Below are 22,278 nucleotides of genomic sequence, written 5' to 3' on the forward strand. Positions count from 1 at the left end.
CTAATAATTAAAAAAAAAAAAAAAAAAGGAAAAAATGAAGCAACTTTGTGTCTCTGTCAATTCCTTCTTCTCTCTTTTCACAAAATTAAATATACCATTTTTTTTTTTTTTTTAACTTTTGAAACCCCACAAACCTAGATCAAAATTAGATCAAAATTCCAACTCACTGGCAATATAGATTCAAAATTGTCTCAAGCCCTTTCTCTCCAAACTGGTTTAAGTTCAGATTCTCTCTTTACCTATCTTATTGACCCTTCATATTTGATCATGAAGAGAGAGAGTAGCCTTTCTTTTCCTCTCTTACTGGCCCTTCAAATTAGACAGAAAAGAGAGAGAGAGAGTGGGCAAAGGCAAGAGAATTAGAGAGGGAGGTGTGGGTTTGGGAGCTACTGCCTGGGGTGGTGGCGTTGGTGAACGGTAGTGGGCAAAGGCAAAGAAGATTTTGGAGTGGTGGCTTGGGGTTTTGGGGGACAAGGATGGATCTTGCGTGACTAGGCTTGAGTTAGGCGGAGTGGCCCTTGAGGGTTTTCACGTGGGAGGCTCATTGACGGCTGGAGGTTGCGGCGCGCAACTTCATCCCTCCTTATTCGCGATCTGCCATGGACAAGCCACCCTAAGCCTTATCTCCTCTACCTATAGCTTCACTTGGGGTCCGATTTTCCTCTCCTTTTTCATATTGCAAGACACTCATGGCTTCACCTCCAATGTTCCTCCCCTTGCTCTTGTTCTGAGTTTGTTTGTGTTTTTGTTTTTGTTTTTTTTTTTTTTGGAGAGAACGTGGAGTTCCTTGTTTTTCTGGGTTTTTTGTGTGTTTGTTTCCCAATAAAATTTCTGGTTTTATGGGTTTGTTGGAGAATGGCTTGGATAGCATGTTTATGGGTTTATTTATGGTTTGGTTTGGTTTCTTGGATTTATTTCTTGTTTTCTTGGATTTTATGGAGACTGGATTTGGTTGGTGGACTTGGATTTGAGGTTTGCTAGAGATTAGTTTTGGTTGTTGGGTTTGTTTCTTGGATTTGGAAAGAACATGAAGAACAGGTTCTTAAGTTCTTACGAAAAAATAATGAAAAGTAACAAAAATAAAAATTAATGAAATTAGATTTAAGGTTTTTTTTTTTAATTTAATTTAATTTTTTTGTTTAAACTTTTAGACATAGCTTTTTAAAAAAAATTAAAATACTAATGTGGAATTTAAAAAGTGCCAAATTTTTTATATATTATTTTATTAGCAACATCAGTATCTAACATGCCAACAATGCATTTCATCTGCCACATAAACAATTTCAATTAGTAAGATGAAAGTAGTGACTAAATTAGAAATAATTTTCTATTTTCAAGGACTAAAATAGATGCTCCAAAAAAGTAAGGACTAAAATGGAAATTTGCCCAAAATATAGGGATTAAAAGTACATTTTCGCCAAAACACAAATGATAATATTGGCATCCTACGATGAATTCTTAGTCGTTAATTTGATAGTTAATTTGAATTCGGGACATTTCTATTTGAAATATTGAGAGGTACTAATTGAGCTGCAAATCTCTTTGCAATTTTTAGTAATTAACACTTATATAATGTCATTTGCAAATCTAACTTATATTCCTATGTCAGTGGTCTCTAATTCTGAATCGAACAGGGAACTGAGAGTGATTACCTGATTAAAGAATAACTTGTCACCAAATGCTAGCCTTTGGCTTTCATAGTTTAACGGCTTCGCTGCCCTCCTCCCGCCTTTCTTTTCTTTTGACATAAAAAAATCCTAATTCTCTTGGTCTTTAACATTTTTAACATGAGATTCTACAAGGTGGACTCTATCACTTTTTCTAGGGGCGGGGCCTAATAGCCAATGTAACTTAGTTCATTAGGCCTTTTAAAGACCCTAACTTCTTCAAGTATGTCAACATACAAAATAACTACAAATAATAATAATTTCTCATAAGCTAGTCAAATAATTCATAGATTCAATTTTAATGTGTTTGAGTTTGGTGAGAGGGTAAGTCTGTAGGTATTTAGAAGGTAGTTTGTTTTTTAAAACAAATTCTTTTTTAAAGTTCCAAGATTATGGTAAAAAAGATACGACAGTGTAACCTCAGCTTGATAGTCAACATCTATGCCAAGTAGAATTGATATTTGAGCACTTTTGATTTTGACTAAGTGATTTTTAAATGAAAAATTTTCCTTTTTTTTCCTTTTTTTATTTTATTTTATATTTTATTTGGAGTTTCAAATTACCACAAAATGATATTTCTCAGCCCATACACATAGTCCTTGATGGGAACTACTACTACACACTAGGCTCATATGCAATCAAAGAAGTAAAATTTACTATAGTAAAATGAAAAATAAAAAAGTAGATAATAAACTTAATAATAGACTTCTAAGGTATTGGAAGAATTTTGAAATAAATTATTTAATAAAATTACTATGATATGAGCTACCTCTCTGACACACACACACACACATATATATATATATGAACTTATTCACACCTAACATGCTTATAAGGTCATTCTCCAAAAAAAAAAAAAAAAAAAAAAAAATGCTTATAAGACAAAAAAAAAAAAAAAAAAAAAAATAAAAAAACCCTCCTATCGGGGATCCATATTATTAATGGACAAGTCGTTCACCGTATAAACTTCAGGTTCTTCGTTAGGAATGTTTGCCACAATTGATTTCCTTCCAATAGAAAAAGTCGGTTTTTTAGGTAAAGGTACTTGTGTACTTTCATTTGTCAACATAGATAGCATATCTGACATGGTAGGGCGATCAATTGCATCATCTTCCACACATAAGAGACTTAACGTGAATGCATCTCAGTACTTGATATTCGACGCATGACTCCCTTATCGTCGGATCAACTAACTTTAGCCCTTTACCTTCTTGCCATAAATCCCATGCCTAAAAAACGGAACAATTATTTAAAATTTTGGAAACACAAAACTATAAAAATATATATGATCCAAAGTTATATATATATATATATATATATATATATATATAAAATACGTACATATCCTACTAGATTGAGTGCATGCTCATCATCATAGAAGCTGTTGTTTTTTCTACCGCGACTCCAAAGCTATAATCGTCTGATTTTATAGAGAACACACCCTCCATAACATATTCAGGGGACATGTAACCGCTACAAGAAAACACAAGATGAACATTTTTATTTGAAAAAAGAATTGATGAAATTAAAAGAGTGGTTGTCTTTAGCATTATTTATTTTTTTCTAGAAGAATAGCGTGTAGTTAACTTACTCTGTCCACAAATTCTATTAGTATTTGCTTCCACTTCATTTTGCTTGAAAATTCTTGCCATGCCAAAATCAGAAATCTTTGGATTCATACTTTGATCAAGAAGTATGTTACTGACTTTTAGATCTCTATGAATTACTTTCAACCTTGAATTTATGGAGATAGATCAATCCTTGAGCAATTCCTTCAATTATGTTGAAACGTTTCTTCCAATCTAGTAGCTTCCTTTGATTTGAATCGGCCAATATAAAAGTTAAATTTGATCAATAATATACTTGATATAAAGAATACTAATAAGGGTATAAATTTTATGAAGATAACTAATGAAGCCCTAAGATGAATAAAATTTAATGTTTTCCAAACCAAATAGGAAGCAGTTTAAGATTTTATAATTATATTAATTCTATGAAGAAAACAAATGAAGCCTTAAGATGAAAAAAAAAATTTAATGTTTTCAAACCAAATAGGAAGTAGTCCAAGCTTTTGTTGGGCATGTATTCATAGACTAGCATTCTTTCTTCTCCAAAAATGCAACAACCCAAAAGCTTAACAAGATTCATGTGTTGGAGTTTAGATATGAGTATCAACTCATTCTTGAACTCAATTATGCCTTGCCCTGAATTTCTTGATAGTCACTTTAGGCTATTTGTTGACTTGTTAGCAATGTTCCCTGTTGTGATGATCAAAAAGGTTTAGTCACTGTTGGACATAAGTTAATTTATACATCTCTACTCAGAAAGTTTTTGGGGCTTACCATGTAGACAGGTCCAAAACCTCCCTCTCCAAGCTTGTTTTCTAATGAGAAGTTGTTAGTGGCAACCTTGATGCATTCGTAACTAAATATAGTTATATCCGATCCATTCTTTCCATTGTTTGGAAACTCATTCACATCATCAAATCTATTTGAAATCGTTGAATTACACAATTCTTTTTCTTCCGTGGTTTCATTATGTCCTGTATAAATTTACTTAAAATCAAAACTTCCATTTAAAGATAGCAAATAATAATGAAAAAAATGAAATGAATTATCTAACAAATTCAATTTATATGTGAATTATTTACCTTGAAGCACACTTTTCTCTTTCTTACTAGACAGCAGTAGCACATTATACGAGAAAAAGTTACAAAAGCAATGGCAATTACAATCCAATCCATATCCACTTGCTTTTTCTACAGGTCATAAATAGCTGTGGTTAGTAATCATTTAAAAATTTTCTCTCTAAAAAAAATTGAATATTATTGCATATCGACAGTGTTCAAATAGAATAGTTAAGTTTGAGTAGGAGCCGCTTGCAATTAACTTGTTTGATACAGTTTGGAGAATTTGTATTGTTCATGTNTATTGATTTCCTTCCAATAGAAAAAGTCGGTTTTTTAGGTAAAGGTACTTGTGTACTTTCATTTGTCAACATAGATAGCATATCTGACATGGTAGGGCGATCAATTGCATCATCTTCCACACATAAGAGACTTAACGTGAATGCATCTCAGTACTTGATATTCGACGCATGACTCCCTTATCGTCGGATCAACTAACTTTAGCCCTTTACCTTCTTGCCATAAATCCCATGCCTAAAAAACGGAACAATTATTTAAAATTTTGGAAACACAAAACTATAAAAATATATATGATCCAAAGTTATATATATATATATATATATATATATATATAAAATACGTACATATCCTACTAGATTGAGTGCATGCTCATCATCATAGAAGCTGTTGTTTTTTCTACCGCGACTCCAAAGCTATAATCGTCTGATTTTATAGAGAACACACCCTCCATAACATATTCAGGGGACATGTAACCGCTACAAGAAAACACAAGATGAACATTTTTATTTGAAAAAAGAATTGATGAAATTAAAAGAGTGGTTGTCTTTAGCATTATTTATTTTTTTCTAGAAGAATAGCGTGTAGTTAACTTACTCTGTCCCAACAATTCTATTAGTATTTGCTTCCACTTCATTTTGCTTGAAAATTCTTGCCATGCCAAAATCAGAAATCTTTGGATTCATACTTTGATCAAGAAGTATGTTACTGACTTTTAGATCTCTATGAATTACTTTCAACCTTGAATTTATGGAGATAGATCAATCCTTGAGCAATTCCTTCAATTATGTTGAAACGTTTCTTCCAATCTAGTAGCTTCCTTTGATTTGAATCGGCCAATATAAAAGTTAAATTTGATCAATAATATACTTGATATAAAGAATACTAATAAGGGTATAAATTTTATGAAGATAACTAATGAAGCCCTAAGATGAATAAAATTTAATGTTTTCCAAACCAAATAGGAAGCAGTTTAAGATTTTATAATTATATTAATTCTATGAAGAAAACAAATGAAGCCTTAAGATGAAAAAAAAAATTTAATGTTTTTCAAACCAAATAGGAAGTAGTCCAAGCTTTTGTTGGGCATGTATTCATAGACTAGCATTCTTTCTTCTCCAAAAATGCAACAACCCAAAAGCTTAACAAGATTCATGTGTTGGAGTTTAGATATGAGTATCAACTCATTCTTGAACTCAATTATGCCTTGCCCTGAATTTCTTGATAGTCACTTTATGGTATTTGTTGACTTGTTAGCAATGTTCCCTGTTGTGATGATCAAAAAGGTTTAGTCACTGTTGGACATAAGTTAATTTATACATCTCTACTCAGAAAGTTTTTGGGGCTTACCATGTAGACAGGTCCAAAACCTCCCTCTCCAAGCTTGTTTTCTAATGAGAAGTTGTTAGTGGCAACCTTGATGCATTCGTAACTAAATATAGTTATATCCGATCCATTCTTTCCATTGTTTGGAAACTCATTCACATCATCAAATCTATTTGAAATCGTTGAATTACACAATTCTTTTTCTTCCGTGGTTTCATTATGTCCTGTATAAATTTACTTAAAATCAAAACTTCCATTTAAAGATAGCAAATAATAATGAAAAAAATGAAATGAATTATCTAACAAATTCAATTTATATGTGAATTATTTACCTTGAAGCACACTTTTCTCTTTCTTACTAGACAGCAGTAGCACATTATACGAGAAAAAGTTACAAAAGCAATGGCAATTACAATCCAATCCATATCCACTTGCTTTTTCTACAGGTCATAAATAGCTGTGGTTAGTAATCATTTAAAAATTTTCTCTCTAAAAAAAATTGAATATTATTGCATATCGACAGTGTTCAAATAGAATAGTTAAGTTTGAGTAGGAGCCGCTTGCAATTAACTTGTTTGATACAGTTTGGAGAATTTGTATTGTTCATGTAGGATAAAAAACTAGTAAACATACCACTCTAAGAAGCCTTCGACGTTATATTATTGGGATTCGTTGAATTTGAAGGCTCTGGCGTTATATTATTGGGATTCGCTGAATTTGAAGTTTCTGGCGTTATGATATGGAGACTTTTGCTCATGACGAATTGTTAGGAAAGAAGTTTGTTATATTTGTCCAAAATTTGCACCCTGTTGTATTTTCATATAGAGAATCAAAAGCCACACAGCTACAGTTGTTCCAGCAACTGACTTGACATTCATTGAGGGCAAAATTTGTGTCTGGAGTAGTATAATAATAGTCCTCTTCACTATTGAGAAAACCACTTTTAATATCAACCGTGCCACCATTATGCCTACACTCTGGTTGATTCCACCTTTGACACCCTCCATCAATGTTATATCCATAACATTTATCTGCTCCAGTTATCAATACGGCTTTGTTTATGGAATTTTCCATTAATTTTCCTGTAGGAAAAACCACCCACGTCTGTAGCAAACTTTGCTGACTTTTATACATGAGAGAGAATGATTCTTCATCCCTATTTGAGACAACGTTGAAATCATACGTATTGGTTGCAATATTCTCAAATTGGTTGTCTCTCAAGACTCCACTTTTCCAGTGAACCACCCCTTAATGCTTAATCACCAATTCAAGTCCTTTGGGGTCCCATTCAAGAGTGAAAGCCCCTAGAATTAGGAAGTCCCAAATTAACCGTGATTTGAGTGACCAATTTTGACCAGTTTTGTGGTTCATGCCTAATTTCATTCTGGGAATAAGCAATTCCACCAGATGATCAAAACTTTGCCATAACACCCGCTCTGTAGATCCATTGGAGTACATTTCATTGAAGACAAAATTTCCGGAATCCAATAAAGTAGCGACAGTCTTATTGGTAGCGAAAGAGAATAGTGTAATAGGAATGCCACCTTGGCGCCTAATTCTCAAGGCTCCATCCTTGTTTTCCAAAATAAACTCGTCGGAGTCATTAGCACTAGGAATGACTTGACTTGAATACCATATACATCGCGTAATATCATTGGGTAAAACTCGAAATACACCTAAATAGGTGTAGCTAGCCCCTGGCCAGAAATACAAATTGAACCTCCCATTTGGAGAACGTAGCAAAGGCCCAGTAGAGGAGTTAAGTGTATTGCCTGGTTTGATGTATTGGGCATGAGAAGACCCCAAGGATGAGAAGAAGAGCAAGAACAGAAACTTGAGAAGGTTTAAGTTGGCAGCTACGATTGACTGGGAAAGTTAGTTTAGTGGTTCTTTAAAACTTATAAGATCCACGGATCTTGAGTTCAAAGGTCAACCTTTGAGTCAATAAAAGGATTCCTCATTGTAATTATATGATTACACATACTCAAAGTCTCAAAGTGATAGTCAAAGTCTCAAATTATTACGGGCACCCAAGTAAAAGGAAAATTATTAATTTACATAAATAATACCATATAAAGTGTACATTGTAGGTAAAAATGTGGCTAACAAAGTGGCAAATATTAGCAATATTTTTTCCTACAATTATACTTTATAATGTAGTATTCATATAAACTAGTAATTTTCCAAAATAAAAATAGTAATGTTAATTGTTAAAAGCTTATAAATTTTTTTGAAATACAATAATTACTTTATAAATTAATAGATGTTTGACAAAAAGTATCCATCAAAATTAATAGATATGTGTTAAAATTAAGAAAAATATTACAATTTAAACCAATTTTTGATTAAAAGCAAAGTGTAAAATCTTAATATCCTAATAGTCATAGCCTAAAAGAAAAATATGGATTTATTAGACTTTTTGGTTAAGTTGTGAGAGAACTAGGTCATTTTAACTTTATTCTAATATTTTAACGGATTGAAAAGTTGAAAGATGAAATAAGATTATGGGTTATGAACTATAAAATTTTAATGATAATATATATAAATATATATAATTTAAAAAGGGGGTTGGTGTGGGGGGTGAGGGCGGAGCAAAAGAAAAGGAAAGCCTTTAAAGGGAGATGGACAAGGTGATAGGAAAGAATCAAAACAAGGGACCATCAAAATGACAAAATATAGACATTGTGGAAGTGCCTAACACTTTCTTCACAACAAACCAAACTTCTGAGTTCTTGCCATCTCGTTTGAGCCACAATGTTAGACCTCAGTCTAGCTTAGGAACCCTTAGCTTAAATTAGAAGATAAATTCGATTAAAGATATGACTAATTATGCCTAATGGTTGACGACCACTGCCTTGAATGAGTAAAAAATAAATGGAAAAAATATGCACACATCCGCCCTAAAATCACACACAAAGTGACACAATTCACAAATAAACAAAATCATTTCGCATCTCCAAGATTCCAAGTTGGCTGGGGGTTGGTTACGAAAGCCGTGGTCGACAAGATGCGAATGTATTTGCCTATAAATACAGGGACTCTAATTTGCGTTTGGACGCAATTAAATCGCTATGCAGACACAAGATTACCATTTGACAAGACAGCTGTCATATACACAAGACCAAAAAATTTTCATATGATAATTTATTCTTGAACTTTAGTATATATTTTATTTTTGAATTCTATTTTTTTTTTCCTATTCATGCTTTTTGGCTTTAGCCCCCAAAATCGAATTTTAATCTTGAACTTTAGTATATATTTTATTTTTGAATTCTATGTTTTTGTTTTTGTTTTTGTTTTTTCTTTTCATGCTTTTAGGCTTTAGCCCCCGAAATTGAATTTTGGTTTTTCTTGGATTAGAATTATATAACTACAGACTAGAGTCAATTTCTTCTCAATCCTTTCGTGGTAGTAGGTCCATAATATTAATGGGAGTAGGAGGTGGGTAAAGAGGAGAGAAAGTCCAATACTGAGAATAATGTAAAATTGTGACGTGTGTACCAAGTTCCAACCATAAGACGAGTTTAATTTGAAATAGAAAGAATGAAAAAGTTGTTACTTTCCTTTTATGTAATTAAATTGCTAATGTGATATGATTATATGGGTAATTATTGGGTACTTTCAGAGTACCATAAATGCGTACTTTCTTTTCTCACATAACTATGAGTTTTACTAATTAAATTTATGGTAGGGCCTACAATTCATATGAGATGGTACGCATTTATAGTATTTCTAGAGTATTCATTAATTTTCCTGAGTATATATGTGACTCACTATTCATGTGAATGAAGGACTCTCCCCTTTCACATCAATGGTGGGTCCCATCATGAATTTAATTAATGGGACTCACCATTCATGTGAGAGGAGGTAGTATGTATTTATGATACTTCGGGAATACACAATAATTTCCCGTGAATAATGGGAGTGTATATCTATTGTACTCTTGGAGTGTGAATAAGGTGGGGTTGGCCAAAAATTGATTGGATTTTCAAGAATTTATGAGTGGAAATTGGCCGAAGTATGAGATGGGAAACTTGCATATATCCAATATATTAAATAAATGCTTTAATAATTCATAGAACCCCGCCCCCTCCCAAAAAAAAAAAAAAAAAAAACAGAAGTTAATTTAAACTCCAAGTTATTTATTTATTTATTTATTTTTCAAGTAAGAGATGGGCATGGGCGGTGCCATGCATAGTTCAGGCGGTTCAAATGAACCTCCTGAGCTAGCAATTTATATTATATATATATATATATATATACACTCCTGAATAAAAATTTGAACACCCTGATTTTAATTTATTTTTAAAGCCACTTGAAATAAGTTAAACACAAAAAAATGCCTAACAACAATCCAATTTTATCTAAAATCTGGGAGAAATAGTAAGCCCAATAACAAAAATAAGTTTTTTTTTTTTTTTTTTTCATCTAAAATCTTTTTAAAGAGTCCATTAGATCTTAAAAAAATTTGAAATCAACTAATGAAAAATTCATAGTTTACATTGTACTATTATTTTAATATTTACATTGTTTCTAAACAAATGTGTACAATATTGTATAGTTTTTGCTAATGTGTATAGTATAATTATCTATACTGTAAATCTAACATTGATAGTACAATGTAAACATACAATCGTCCAAAACTAATAAATAAAAATATTTTAAGCAATAATAATTAAAATTCACCTAGCAACAATAATTAACATGTTCATTATATTAAGAAAAAATATGTCAAATGAACTTATAGTTTATTTTTATTCTATTACTAGTACATACTATAGACAAATTTGTAATAAGGAAATCATATAAACTGTAAGATTCATATTTCACCTAAGATGTATCTTCTTATTGACCCTTCTAGAAATAAATCCTGGAGTTGCCAGTGGAGGTGGGTAAAGAGGAGAGGAAGTCAAGCACTGAGAAAATAAGTAAAGTAGTTATTGTCCAAAATAAAAATAGTAATGTTAAAAAATTATAAACATTTTTAAATACTTGCCTGCAATGTACATTCACTATATAATTTTATTTATCTAAACTAGTAAGTTTCCTTTTAATTGAGTGTCCACTTTGACTATTTTGTTGTCGTATAATTACAATGGATAATCCTTGGGTGGACCCAAAGGTGTTCGTTAGGACTTTTAAACTCAGGACCTGTAAATATTATTTTATTTTATTTTTTTTTGAGAAAGTTATTGTTATAAGTTTTAAAGCTCGTCATATGAAGACTGTACCAATTGCTCCAAATTAGTTCGAAGAAATTTTCTCTAAAATGTCATTACTCATTTAAAAAGTCATTTAAATAAAAATACACATAAATCATTTCTTTTTAATTATACATAATGAGTTGGAGGAAGTTCCCTCAAAATTGGTTTGAAGGCAAACTTTTTTCCAACATTAGAGTATTTGCAGCAAAAAAGAGGGCTGCAGTAGTGGAGCTAAATCTAAAAAGTTTAGCTTCTCAGCTACAGTGCACATCTATCTTTAGATGTGCACAGTAGCTCACAGGTAAAAAATATATATATATATATATATATATATATTTTTTATGTTGTGTTCACATTGATCAGAATATTTTAATATTAATTTTTTTTTCCTTCTCTCCTCTTTTCCATTTTTGCTTGTTGCTCCTCTGTACTCAGTCTCACCCTTTTCATTTCTGCTCGTTGCTGCCGACCAAGCCCCTGCCCAGCGCTAACCAAGCCCCTACCCGTTGCCGCCAACCAAGCCTCTGCCCAGTGCTGACCACTCTATCTCACATTTTCTCTCTCCAAATCTCCACCTCAAAGGCTGAACCTCCGAGCTCCACCCTCTCTCTGCTATCTCGCATTTTCTTTCTTTGTTTTTTTGATAAGCTGCAATTCATTAGCAGAAAAAAGAGGAAAAAAGAGGATAATCTTCCTTACACAGAGCTGACAAAGTGGGGGGAAGATTATCCTTATAAAAGAAAAAAGAAGGCAAAGAACTTGTGGCTGTTGTTTTTTGATGTGGCTATTGTGGGTGGTCCAAGGAGTTGGGAGATTAGGGGAGTTCATGGCATCAAAAAAATGGTTTTCGATGTGGCTGTTGTGGGGGCCGCAGTGAAGATAGAGTGAAAGAGAAAGAAAGACAAAGTCGATAGTAGGGGTGTGCAAAAAACCGATGAAGCGAAAAAATCGAATGAAACTGACCAAACCGATGCTAAATTTTCGGTTCGGTTTCAGTTTCGGTTTCTATTTCTCACAAACTGAAGTTTCAGTTTTGATTTCAGTTTTCGGTATGTATGCACCGAACAAACTGAAACCAAATCGAATAATATATATAACATATTTTATATTATAATATTATATATATATATATATAAAATATAAAATCAGATTGGGCCGGCCTTGCAAATATATTGGGCAACTTGCAACTAGGCCTTTCAAATGCATTAATGCATTAGGCCTCGGGCCTTGCATATAATCAAGTCAATTAACCCATTAAACTAATTAAATATCTAGTTAAACTTAAATTAATTAGGTAAACTAATTGAACTAAAACAAAAATTTAAAAACGTAGCACATGTTTCACTCTTATCTCATTCTCACTCTCACACACAAAACACACCCTCTAGCGCTCCACAATCACTCTCACACACAAGCAAAAGAGACAGAGAGAAACCCTTCACATTGGTAAGTTTTACTCTACAGTCACTCCAAATTTTCTTTCTGCCACCGGCCTCCACACAATGGCCTCCCCACACTGGTCTCCCCACGACACGATCATCTTCCTTCTTTTCTCATGGTATGATTCTTCTTTTTTCTTTCTCTCTCTTCTCTTTTCTTTCTCTGTCGCTTTCTTTCTCTGTCGCTATGTATCAACTTCGTTCATCAGCTTTGTTCAACTGCTCTATTGCTTAATTTCTCCATAATTTCCTCTTTTTTTTTAATTTTTTTTTTATATTCTTGGTTTGTTTAATATTGAATCAATGCTATTTTTTCAATTTTTATGTGCAAATAAAGTTAGGGTTTTGAAAAAACCCATGTGCTTGGTTGTTTATATTTTGGGTCTGTTTTTTTTTTTCAATTTCCTCTCTCTTTGTTCTGGGTTTGTTTATTTTTTTTCCTTTGTTTGCTTTGTTAGAAAATAAATGATAAGGAAACCCAAAAAGCCCACCGAAATTGACCGAAACCGAAAAAAACTGAAACTGACGGTTTTTCAACTATTTTGGTCAGTTTCGGTTGAGAATTTCACAAACTGAAAATTTCGGTTTCGGTTGGCCAACCCTTAGAACACCGACCGAAACCGAACCGACACACCCTTAGCTGATAGAAAAACAAAGTGAAAGATAGAGTGAAGATAAGAGTATACGTGTGTGAAGGAGAAAAACAAAGAGAGAGAGAGAGAGAGAGAGAGAGAGAGAGAGAGAGAAAAGACAAGAAAGAAATGTGTATTTGGATGAAACCAAATAAGATAAAGGGGAAAATAAAATAACGAATAATAAGAAATTAAATTTAAAAAATGTTACCATAATATTTTTACAATAAATTTTAAGTGGTAGGTTACTACTATCTAATATTGGTGAGAAAAAAAAAAAATTTTGATGGTGACGGTTGCGGTGGCAGTAGTGACAGTGGTGGTGGCAGTAGTTGTGATTGTTGTTTATTGTAGAGAATGTATTATTCTATCATGTGGCGGCGGCGGAAGAGTCGTCGGCGGCATGGCAGCAGCGGAAAAGTTGGCGACAGTGGCGTTGGCGATGGAAGAGTCAGTGGCGATGGCAGTAGTGGTGACGGCAGTGGCAGCGATAGCGGTTACGGGCGATTGTGATTGTTGTTTGTTGTAGTGGATATATTATTTTGATTGTAGTAGATATATTATTTTATTGTGATGTTTATATTATTTTATTGTATTAAAAGCTAAAATAGATTCACTGCTGCAGCATGTGTGTAGGTAAAATAGATAAAGTAACTTTTGGTAGAGCTAAAAAGCTAAATTTTTAGCTCCACTGCTGTGGATGCTCTTAAGAGCCTTGTAAAAACTACAGAGGCCACGAATCTCGCATCAAGAAAGCCTTATTTGGGGCATCACACATGACTCAGTATTCCTTTTCACACAACCTTATCAAAACTTGAAATAGTGAAAAGAGGTTGGTGACAAAGTGAAAATAGCCAAATATCACGTTTTGGAAAAATTTGTGACAAACTAGCATTGTCTCGAAAATATTTAGCAATTTATCACATTTTTAGTACTCGAGTTTTACAAGATCGAGTTCTAAATAGTAATCAAGTTTCGTAAACTCAAGTTCTTAGGTGAGTCGCCAGCGTGGCACTGTTGATCTAAAATTTGTGTTATTAAAAAAGCAATATGGCGCTCGATATTATAAAAACCGAGTATTTCTTTATAGTACTCGAGATTCACAAAGTCAAGTACCTTCTTTTTTTTTCTTTTTCTGCCACCTGCTACCATTAATTTTCTTTTGAGATGAGGACAATATCACGAGTAATTCTTAGGTACTCTTGGAGTATAGAGAATGATGCTCCCTCCTCTCACATTCACAGTGGGGTCAACCACGAATGTGAAAAAAGGGAGCACCATTTCTCCGTGCTCCAGGAGTATCTAAGAATTTTCCCAACACCACATGTGATTTTTTTCCTTTTTCTGCCACCTACTACCATTAATTTTCTTTTGAGATGAGGACAACACCACATGTGATTTTTTTCCTTTTTTTTTTTTTTCTTTCTTTTTCTGCCACCTACTACCATTAATTTTCTTTTGAGATGAGGACAACACCACATGTGATTTTTTTTTCCTTGTGAAGCTGGAATATTATAAAAAAATACTCGATTTTCATAATATTGAGTATTATATTACAATTTCAAGTTAGTAGTACTACACTGATGACTTACCTTAGAACTCGAGTTTACGAAACTTGAGTACTATTTAGAACTCGATTTTGTAAAACTTGAATAAAGAGTGAAATTATTAAATATTTTTGAAACAGTGCTAATTTGCCATAAAAATTCCAACTTTTTGCGGAAAAATTTCCCCGTACAATTTTGTGATTACTCCACACCACCCCCCCCCTCCCCCCTCTCTCATAATTTCTTTTGTCCTGGCTATTGGGTACAATTTCGTGATTGACCCAAAAGACAGTCAATTCTGTGTCTTTCTTTCACGTGGAATTATGAATAAGATAACGTAAGGACCGAACTCGTTCGCGGAAAAGTATTAGAACCAAGATAAGAACTAGGGCCTAATCTTCTATAAGTATACCAGTTTTTCTAGCATGGGTCCCTGCAGTGAAATTCCTTTCATAATTTCTTACAAACTTTTTCAAACCGCACTGCAATTCGCTTGGGACATCACAAAGATAATAGCGGAAAAAAAGCCCTTACACCGAATTTTTTTTCTAAATAACAATAAATATTAAAAAATTTAGTTAGTTGTCATGTTGCAAAAGAATTTTGAAAACTAGTATCTCAAGTGTTTAAAACTCGAATTTCAAGATAAAAATCAAGTTTTTGAAAATCGAGTTTTAAAAACTCGAGTTCGGAAAACGCCGCTATAGGGCTTAAAAACGTCACTATAGGGCTTAAAAAATGGAGTTATAAAAAAATTTAACAGAAAAACGTCACTATAGGGATTTAAAACGTCAGTATAGGGCATAAAAACGCCACTATAGGGCTCACTGAACTTGGTATTGAACACTTACGAAAATTTTTTGCAGGAAAACGCTGCTATAGAGCTTTAAAACGTCACTAGAAGACTTAAAAACGCCACTATAGAAGCGATAAAACTAAAAAAAAATTTGCATGGAACTCGAGTTTCTAAAACTCGAGATTTATGTAAATGGATCTCGATTTTCTAAAACTCGAGATGTCTACTTTCCCTTATAGTTTCAAGCGTTGCCTAACTAACTATATGCAAATCGTTTCCACCGTTATTCAGCACATTCTCCCCCTTACACCTTTTTAAATCGAGAGATGCTATATCTACAACAATTTTACAACATTTTTACAACAAATCACAAGTGGTTAGTTGTTATTGGTTCAAATTTGAAACTAACACTAAGATTACTTTTTTGCCCTAACAATAACAACCAGTAACAACCTGCCACTTAGGATTTGTTGTAAAAATATTGTAAAAATGTTATAGACATATCATTTCTCTTTTAAAACTTGAAACACGTGAAGGGAAAATTCGTTAGATGAAAACTGCACCAAATATTCAACAACAATTAGTAAGGACTTGTTTGGTAATGTTGTTTGTATTTTTTAAAAATACGTATAGGTGAAACAATGTGTGAAAATACGTGAAATATTGTTTAAATACTGAAAATTATTGTTTAAACAACAGTAACAAATAGACCTCAAGTGAATCAGTACTGGTTAGCCACATTCTTTATTAGGGGCAGTATTAATTCCTTTTCATACAACCTTTTTAAAGCTTGAAACACGTGGAGGAGGTTGGTGATCCATAGTTAGAATTTTCAGGGAAATTTTTCTATTATTATTATTTTTTTTTAAATTTTAAAAAGACTATTGGATGACAATTTCATTATTGACCCTAAAGATAGAGTCAACTTTTCGTCTTTGTATCGTGGCATTATTATGACCAAGATAAGATAATGCGAAGATCATCAAATAAGATAACATAATTCGAACTCCTTCCTCGAAAATGTATAGGAATATCCCAAAATAAACGATGGCAATTTTTTATCTAAGAAAATAACCGAGGGTCCGAAACAACGCAAATTGCATTTAAAGTTACTCTATGGAATCTTTAGATATCTCATACTTCCTCTTTCCAGACGGATTTTGAAAGCTACCATTAATACAACTAACCGAATTCATTTACTCATCAGTCTCATCTACTTGATAGCCTACAATGTTCAAACTCAGAGCAAGTAAAAAAAATTTGAGGTTAGTTTTAGTGGAGCAAAGCTCGAATTTAATGTCAAGCTCTTAAACTCAAGATCTAACACACATATATTACCAACCTCATATGTAATTCATTTAGCTTGGATGAGTGGTCCCAACTCCCAATTCATTCATTGTAGGATATGAGTTTATTTGTCAAGCACATATCATACTTGTTACTATGCCCATAAACAGGCCTAGGCTTAGTTTGTTTTTTTATTGAGCCCTATTATTCATAAACTGGACAAAATTGCTAAATGCCCTTTTTGGGCAAACTAAGCCCTCTTTCTCAAACTAATTAGGGAAATGCCCATCTTTTAAAAATCGAGTTTTTCAAAATCGATTTAGGCCCTATAGCGGCGTTTTTTAGGAGCCTATAGTGACGTTTTTAGGACCTATAGTGGCGTTTTTTTTAACTCGATTTATATGAAATCAAGTTATAGGTAAAAAAAATTAAAAAAAAATTGCCTATAATTCGATTTAATGGAAGTCGAGTTACAAAATGTCACTATAGGTCTTGAAAATGTCACTATAGGTCCTTAAAAACGCCGCTATAGGGCTCCAGAATTTTTTTTTTTTTTTTATAACTCAATTTTGAGAAAATCGAGTTTCAAAAGAGGTGCATTTTCCTAATTAGTTTGAAAAATAGGGCAAAACGCTGCTTAGTTTGCCCAAAAAGGGCATTTAGCAATTTTGTCCTTCATAAACCTATTAATGAACATATATTAATGAACATATTTTTAAGGGCTCATCTTGTTTGTTAAACAAAATTAAAACTCAAGTTTGGTTTGTTTAAAAAGGAAGAAACATAAACAAATATTTTATCGAGTCAAGTACAAGTTGTTTATAATTGACATAATTTATTTATAGCCTTATCTTAAACCTATACCCTTAAGACATTAGTTACTAGCAAAAACCCAATAGATTATATTTTTATGCTAGGGATTGAAATCGGGTCTTTATAAATAGGATTTTAGAAAATGTCAATCTAAATTAACCTCATTTTCTTCTAAACGCTATAGGGCTCCAGAATTTTTTTTTTTTTTTTATAACTCAATTTTGAGAAAATCGAGTTTCAAAAGAGGTGCATTTTCCTAATTAGTTTGAAAAATAGGGCAAAACGCTGCTTAGTTTGCCCAAAAAGGGCATTTAGCAATTTTGTCCTTCATAAACCTATTAATGAACATATTTTTAAGGGCTCATCTTGTTTGTTAAACAAAATTAAAACTCAAGTTTGGTTTGTTTAAAAAGGAAGAAACATAAACAAATATTTTATCGAGTCAAGTACAAGTTGTTTATAATTGACATAATTTATTTATAGCCTTATCTTAAACCTATACCCTTAAGACATTAGTTACTAGCAAAAACCCAATAGATTATATTTTTATGCTAGGGATTGAAATCGGGTCTTTATAAATAGGATTTTAGAAAATGTCAATCTAAATTAACCTCATTTTCTTCTAAAAAAAAAAATAGCCTCATTTAGCATTGGATCCTAGTCTAATCTATCAAGGCTGCTAATTCTTTTTTTCATACTACAGAAGGAAGAACCCACACGCCATCTCACAAAACTGCTAGCGGCAGTTGGAGACGCGGAGCGGGATATATCAAGGCTGCTAATTCAATATGTGGCTTTAAATTCAAGGAATACCATTGTCTAATAAGACCCAGTCACCCAATAAGTTGGTCTAATGGCATCTTCGAGTCCAAGGTTGAATGGAAGAGGTTTAGGTAGTAATAGAGAATTTCTAACCACGATAAAAATTTAAAATAAAAAAATAAAAAATTTAAAGTGACAAAAGTTGCTCCGATCCAAAACAAAAAAGCATAATGCAAATCATTGCGCTAAAAGTTAATGAGAAATGTTAGTGCCAAAATAATTCACGACTTTTGCTACAACTCGCAAAGTGGCGAGTTGTGACAAAAGTTATGAATTATTTTGTGGCACTATCATTTCTCAAAGTTAATCTTAATGGAATATTACAGATGTGCTCATTCAAAATATTTAGATATATAATACTATCTCTTTCGAGGTGGGTTACAACTCACAAAGTGAAAGGGGAAGTGGTATTTATGGATAAGCGTTAAAAACTTGAAGAGAGAGAGATAGAGAGGTAGAATGTGGAGAGCAGGGCAGTCCACTGGTCGGGTTAGATCAAGTTTGGGCTTAACCCACATTCGACTTGACCTAATTGGGTAGAGCAGCCATCAACCAGCCACCGATTGAGAGACTAATTGGATCAGGCAGATCAAACCTTCAACAGGTGGCAGGCGGGTTGGTCAGAGTTAGAGATCTGAGAAAACCAAAAAAAAAAAAAAAAAAGGTTAAAAGTCGGTGAGATTTCAATATATCTGACGTAAATCTCATTGGATTTGATGAGATTTCCCCTAATCCGGCGAAAATCTCACTAGATCCAATGAGATTTTACCAAATCTGGTAAATCTCACCAGATCTACTTGACTTCTCGCTAGAATTTGAAATTTTTGTGCCAAAATTTGAAAATTTTCATTGGAAAATCTTAGTACATTGGTCAGTTTAGATTTTTCAAGTTTGGAGGGAGGAGAATCAACACCGACGCATTAGAGTCAATTTTTGGAGTTAAAGACTTGCTACCAATCATGGGAGTAGTCGAGTCAACCAGTGGCCATCCAATATGTTTCCTCGGGTGGGTCAAGTCTTCGAATGGGTTAGACAACCCTAGTGGAGAGTAATAAGAAAAGTTGGTAAAGTTGAACTATAAAAGAAAAGCTCAATACTTGTTGGAAAAAGTGTCATTGAAAACAATTATAGTTTATTTGGATTTGGATCGTAGGAGAGGTGAGGAGAGGAAAGTAGGTTTAACAAAATTTGTTTGGATTTTTCAAAAAATGGAGGGAGAGCTATGGGTAGCATGGTGAGTAACCACTCTTTTTTAATTTCCTTAAAATTGGTGGAATACAGAAAGAGAAAAGAGATTTAAATTGTCAATTCTGTCCTTATGGTTTCAGTTTATACCTATTTCTTTAAAATAAGCAAATAATAATAATAATAATAAAATAAAAATAAAATAAAATAATTTATATGTTTGTTTAGCACCCTCGTCCTTTTACTTGACCTTTAAAACATTCAACCAAAGAGAATGGATATATATTCGCCTTCTCTTTATTTAATTTAAAACATCAAAAGGGAAATGTTAACGAATTCCCTCTCCTCTCCTCTCCTTCTTCTTCTCTCATTCCCTTCTTTACCCTCTGCTCTCCTCTTCTTCCAAACTTTCAACTACACCCTTATAGCATTAGTATCCGGAATGCCAAAAAAAATTCTATTTTACAATCTAAAAACCTACTTTATCTATTTTACTATCTCATTTTACAACTCATCTAATATTTCAATTTCTATTTTTAGTTACAACTTAATAAAATAATATGAGTAGAACTTAGATACAATACTTAAAGGTGCCCCTTTTAAAATTTAGCCACCTGTCTATTCACTTAACGGAGCAAACGTGTTATAACAGTTAACATCTTTTTTCCATATTTTTTTTCTTCTTTTTCTTTTAGGCCGTGTCCTTCAGATCTAAAAGCCGACGTTCATGACCCAAATAATTCACTGACCAAGGTATCATTTTCAGTTGCAAATTCAGCTGAACCATCATAAGAAAAAACTGTAAAACATCCTCAGTCTGGCCTGACTGAGCATAACCAAAAGTCAACGAAGTCCAACAACATACCACAACCTTATTAGGCATTTCATCAAACAGTTTACACGCAGACACCAAATCTTTAAGACTCTTACAATAAGTTGCAAGAAAACCATTACACACAAACGGATCACCAAGAAACCCCATTTTCACAACATGGGCATGAATTGTTTGACATGATAGGCGTTATTGGACCTAAAACGCGCCTTTAGGAGAAAACAAAAGGAAAAGTCATAGATGAAAGTGACCTCTGTTTCAAGGTTTTGAAGATGAAAAAGGGATGGGAAAAGAAACCCTTTTCAGTTAAGACTCTCCTTCTTTTTTCTTGGAAAAATTATCATTAACCCATGTAGTAATTATTTAGAATCCACACTCCAATATGGAATTAAGATCAGTATCTTTGTCAGCCACCAAAGCCAGGCACCTACTGAGCCCTACCAGCCATTCAAATTGGAAACCAAAGTTCAAATCTTTGAGATCAAAAGCCAGCAACCCCATCGACTTTCTGACTATTTAAAGGTTAGATCGGGAAAAAAAAACTATCAAGAGAGATCAAAAAAGAGAGGAATAAAGAAAGAAATAGAGACTGGCATCCAACAAATCGTTCAATTGATAACGCGAAACACACGAGCTAGCCCTTTCCTCCTTTTGAAATCTTGATTCCTTCAAAATCTAGAGGTCTGAGAGTGTGAGAAGAGGGACGTTGGTCTTCAAAATCTGGGTCATGAACTCTGGTTTTCACACATCTGAAGGAGAAGGCCAAAAAAAAGAAAAAAAAAGTAAAAGAAAAAAGAAGGAAAGATGTTAACTGTTAACGCACGTTTGCTCCATTAAGTGACTAAACAAGGCTAAATTTTAAAAAGGGTGCCTAATGAATAGTAATTGTATCTAGGTTTTACCAAAGAGAAATGATATATCTACAACATTTTTACAACAAATCCTAAGTGGCAGGTTGTTATTAGTTGTTATTGTTGGAGTAAAAAAGTAATCTTTGTGTTAGTTTCAAATTTGAACCAATAACAACTAACCACCTGTGATTTATTGTAAAAATGTTGTACATGTAGCATCTCCCTTAGCTCCACAGTTACAGTACACAGTCTTTAGATGTGCGTTGTAGCTCACATCTAAAACAAAAAAAAAAAAGTAATTTTTTATTAGACTTCTCTCTCCTCTCTCATTAAATAATCCTTTCCTATTTTCTTTCTCTCTCTCTGGCTTCTATTCTTTCTTCTCTCTTCCTCAAATTTTTTTTTCTCTCTAGCTCGCCGTCCACTCATCTCCCTCATCCCTCAGCTCACCGGCTAGCTCCCTCATCACTGATTTGTTCCGCCGACCCACCCCAAGCCCCATCGCCGATCTCCTTAAGCCCAATCGCCGAGTCGACCTGGTTCCCAAGTACCCAGATGGGTTACCATTGTTTTCTCAGTTGGCAAGCTGTGAAGGCAACCTGGTTTTAATGGGTGGGTGGGCAGGCACAATGAGAACAAGAACGCGTTGGAATCGGCATGGGTGGTGGTGGATGGTGGATGATTGTGCTGTGCTATGCTGGTGATCGGAGTGCTTGCTCGTGGTGGGTTTTTTTTTTTTTTTTTTTTTTTTATGGTGGTGGTTGTGACTGTGGCTGTGGCTGTGGCTGATGGTAGAGTGGGTTGTGGGTGGTGCTGTTGATTTTTTTTTTTTTTTGGAGTGATATATTATTTTATTGTAGTGGTTATATTATTTTATTGTAATGTTTATATTATTTTATTATGTTAAAAGCTAAAATAGATTCACTGCTGCAGTACGTATGTAGGTATAATAGA

General features: G+C 33.2%; 1 protein-coding gene and 2 pseudogenes across 1 annotated transcript in view; all 3 read right to left on the bottom strand.

Annotated features, from left to right (window-relative positions):
* LOC112005987 (G-type lectin S-receptor-like serine/threonine-protein kinase At1g67520) overlaps positions 1 to 6,341 on the bottom strand; it is a 76,968-nt gene extending 70,627 nt beyond the window's left edge. Inside the window, 8 exon segments of the mRNA XM_065774807.1 lie at positions 2,665 to 2,794; positions 4,727 to 4,827; positions 4,994 to 5,069; positions 5,188 to 5,337; positions 5,339 to 5,425; positions 5,649 to 5,839; positions 5,911 to 6,140; positions 6,299 to 6,341. Coding sequence (XP_065630879.1) covers positions 2,665 to 2,794; positions 4,727 to 4,827; positions 4,994 to 5,069; positions 5,188 to 5,337; positions 5,339 to 5,425; positions 5,649 to 5,839; positions 5,911 to 6,140; positions 6,299 to 6,341 — 1,008 coding nt within the window.
* LOC111990389 (G-type lectin S-receptor-like serine/threonine-protein kinase At1g11300) lies at positions 2,871 to 4,685 on the bottom strand (annotated as a pseudogene).
* Positions 6,342 to 6,669: 328 nt separating the features above from the next.
* On the bottom strand, positions 6,670 to 20,623 carry LOC112006041 (G-type lectin S-receptor-like serine/threonine-protein kinase CES101; annotated as a pseudogene).
* Between the last annotated feature and the right edge of the window lie 1,655 nt (positions 20,624 to 22,278).

This window comes from Quercus suber, unplaced genomic scaffold (genome assembly GCF_002906115.3).
Source record: "Quercus suber isolate HL8 unplaced genomic scaffold, Cork oak 2.0 scaffold_99, whole genome shotgun sequence".
Classification (NCBI taxonomy): Eukaryota; Viridiplantae; Streptophyta; class Magnoliopsida; order Fagales; family Fagaceae; genus Quercus; species Quercus suber.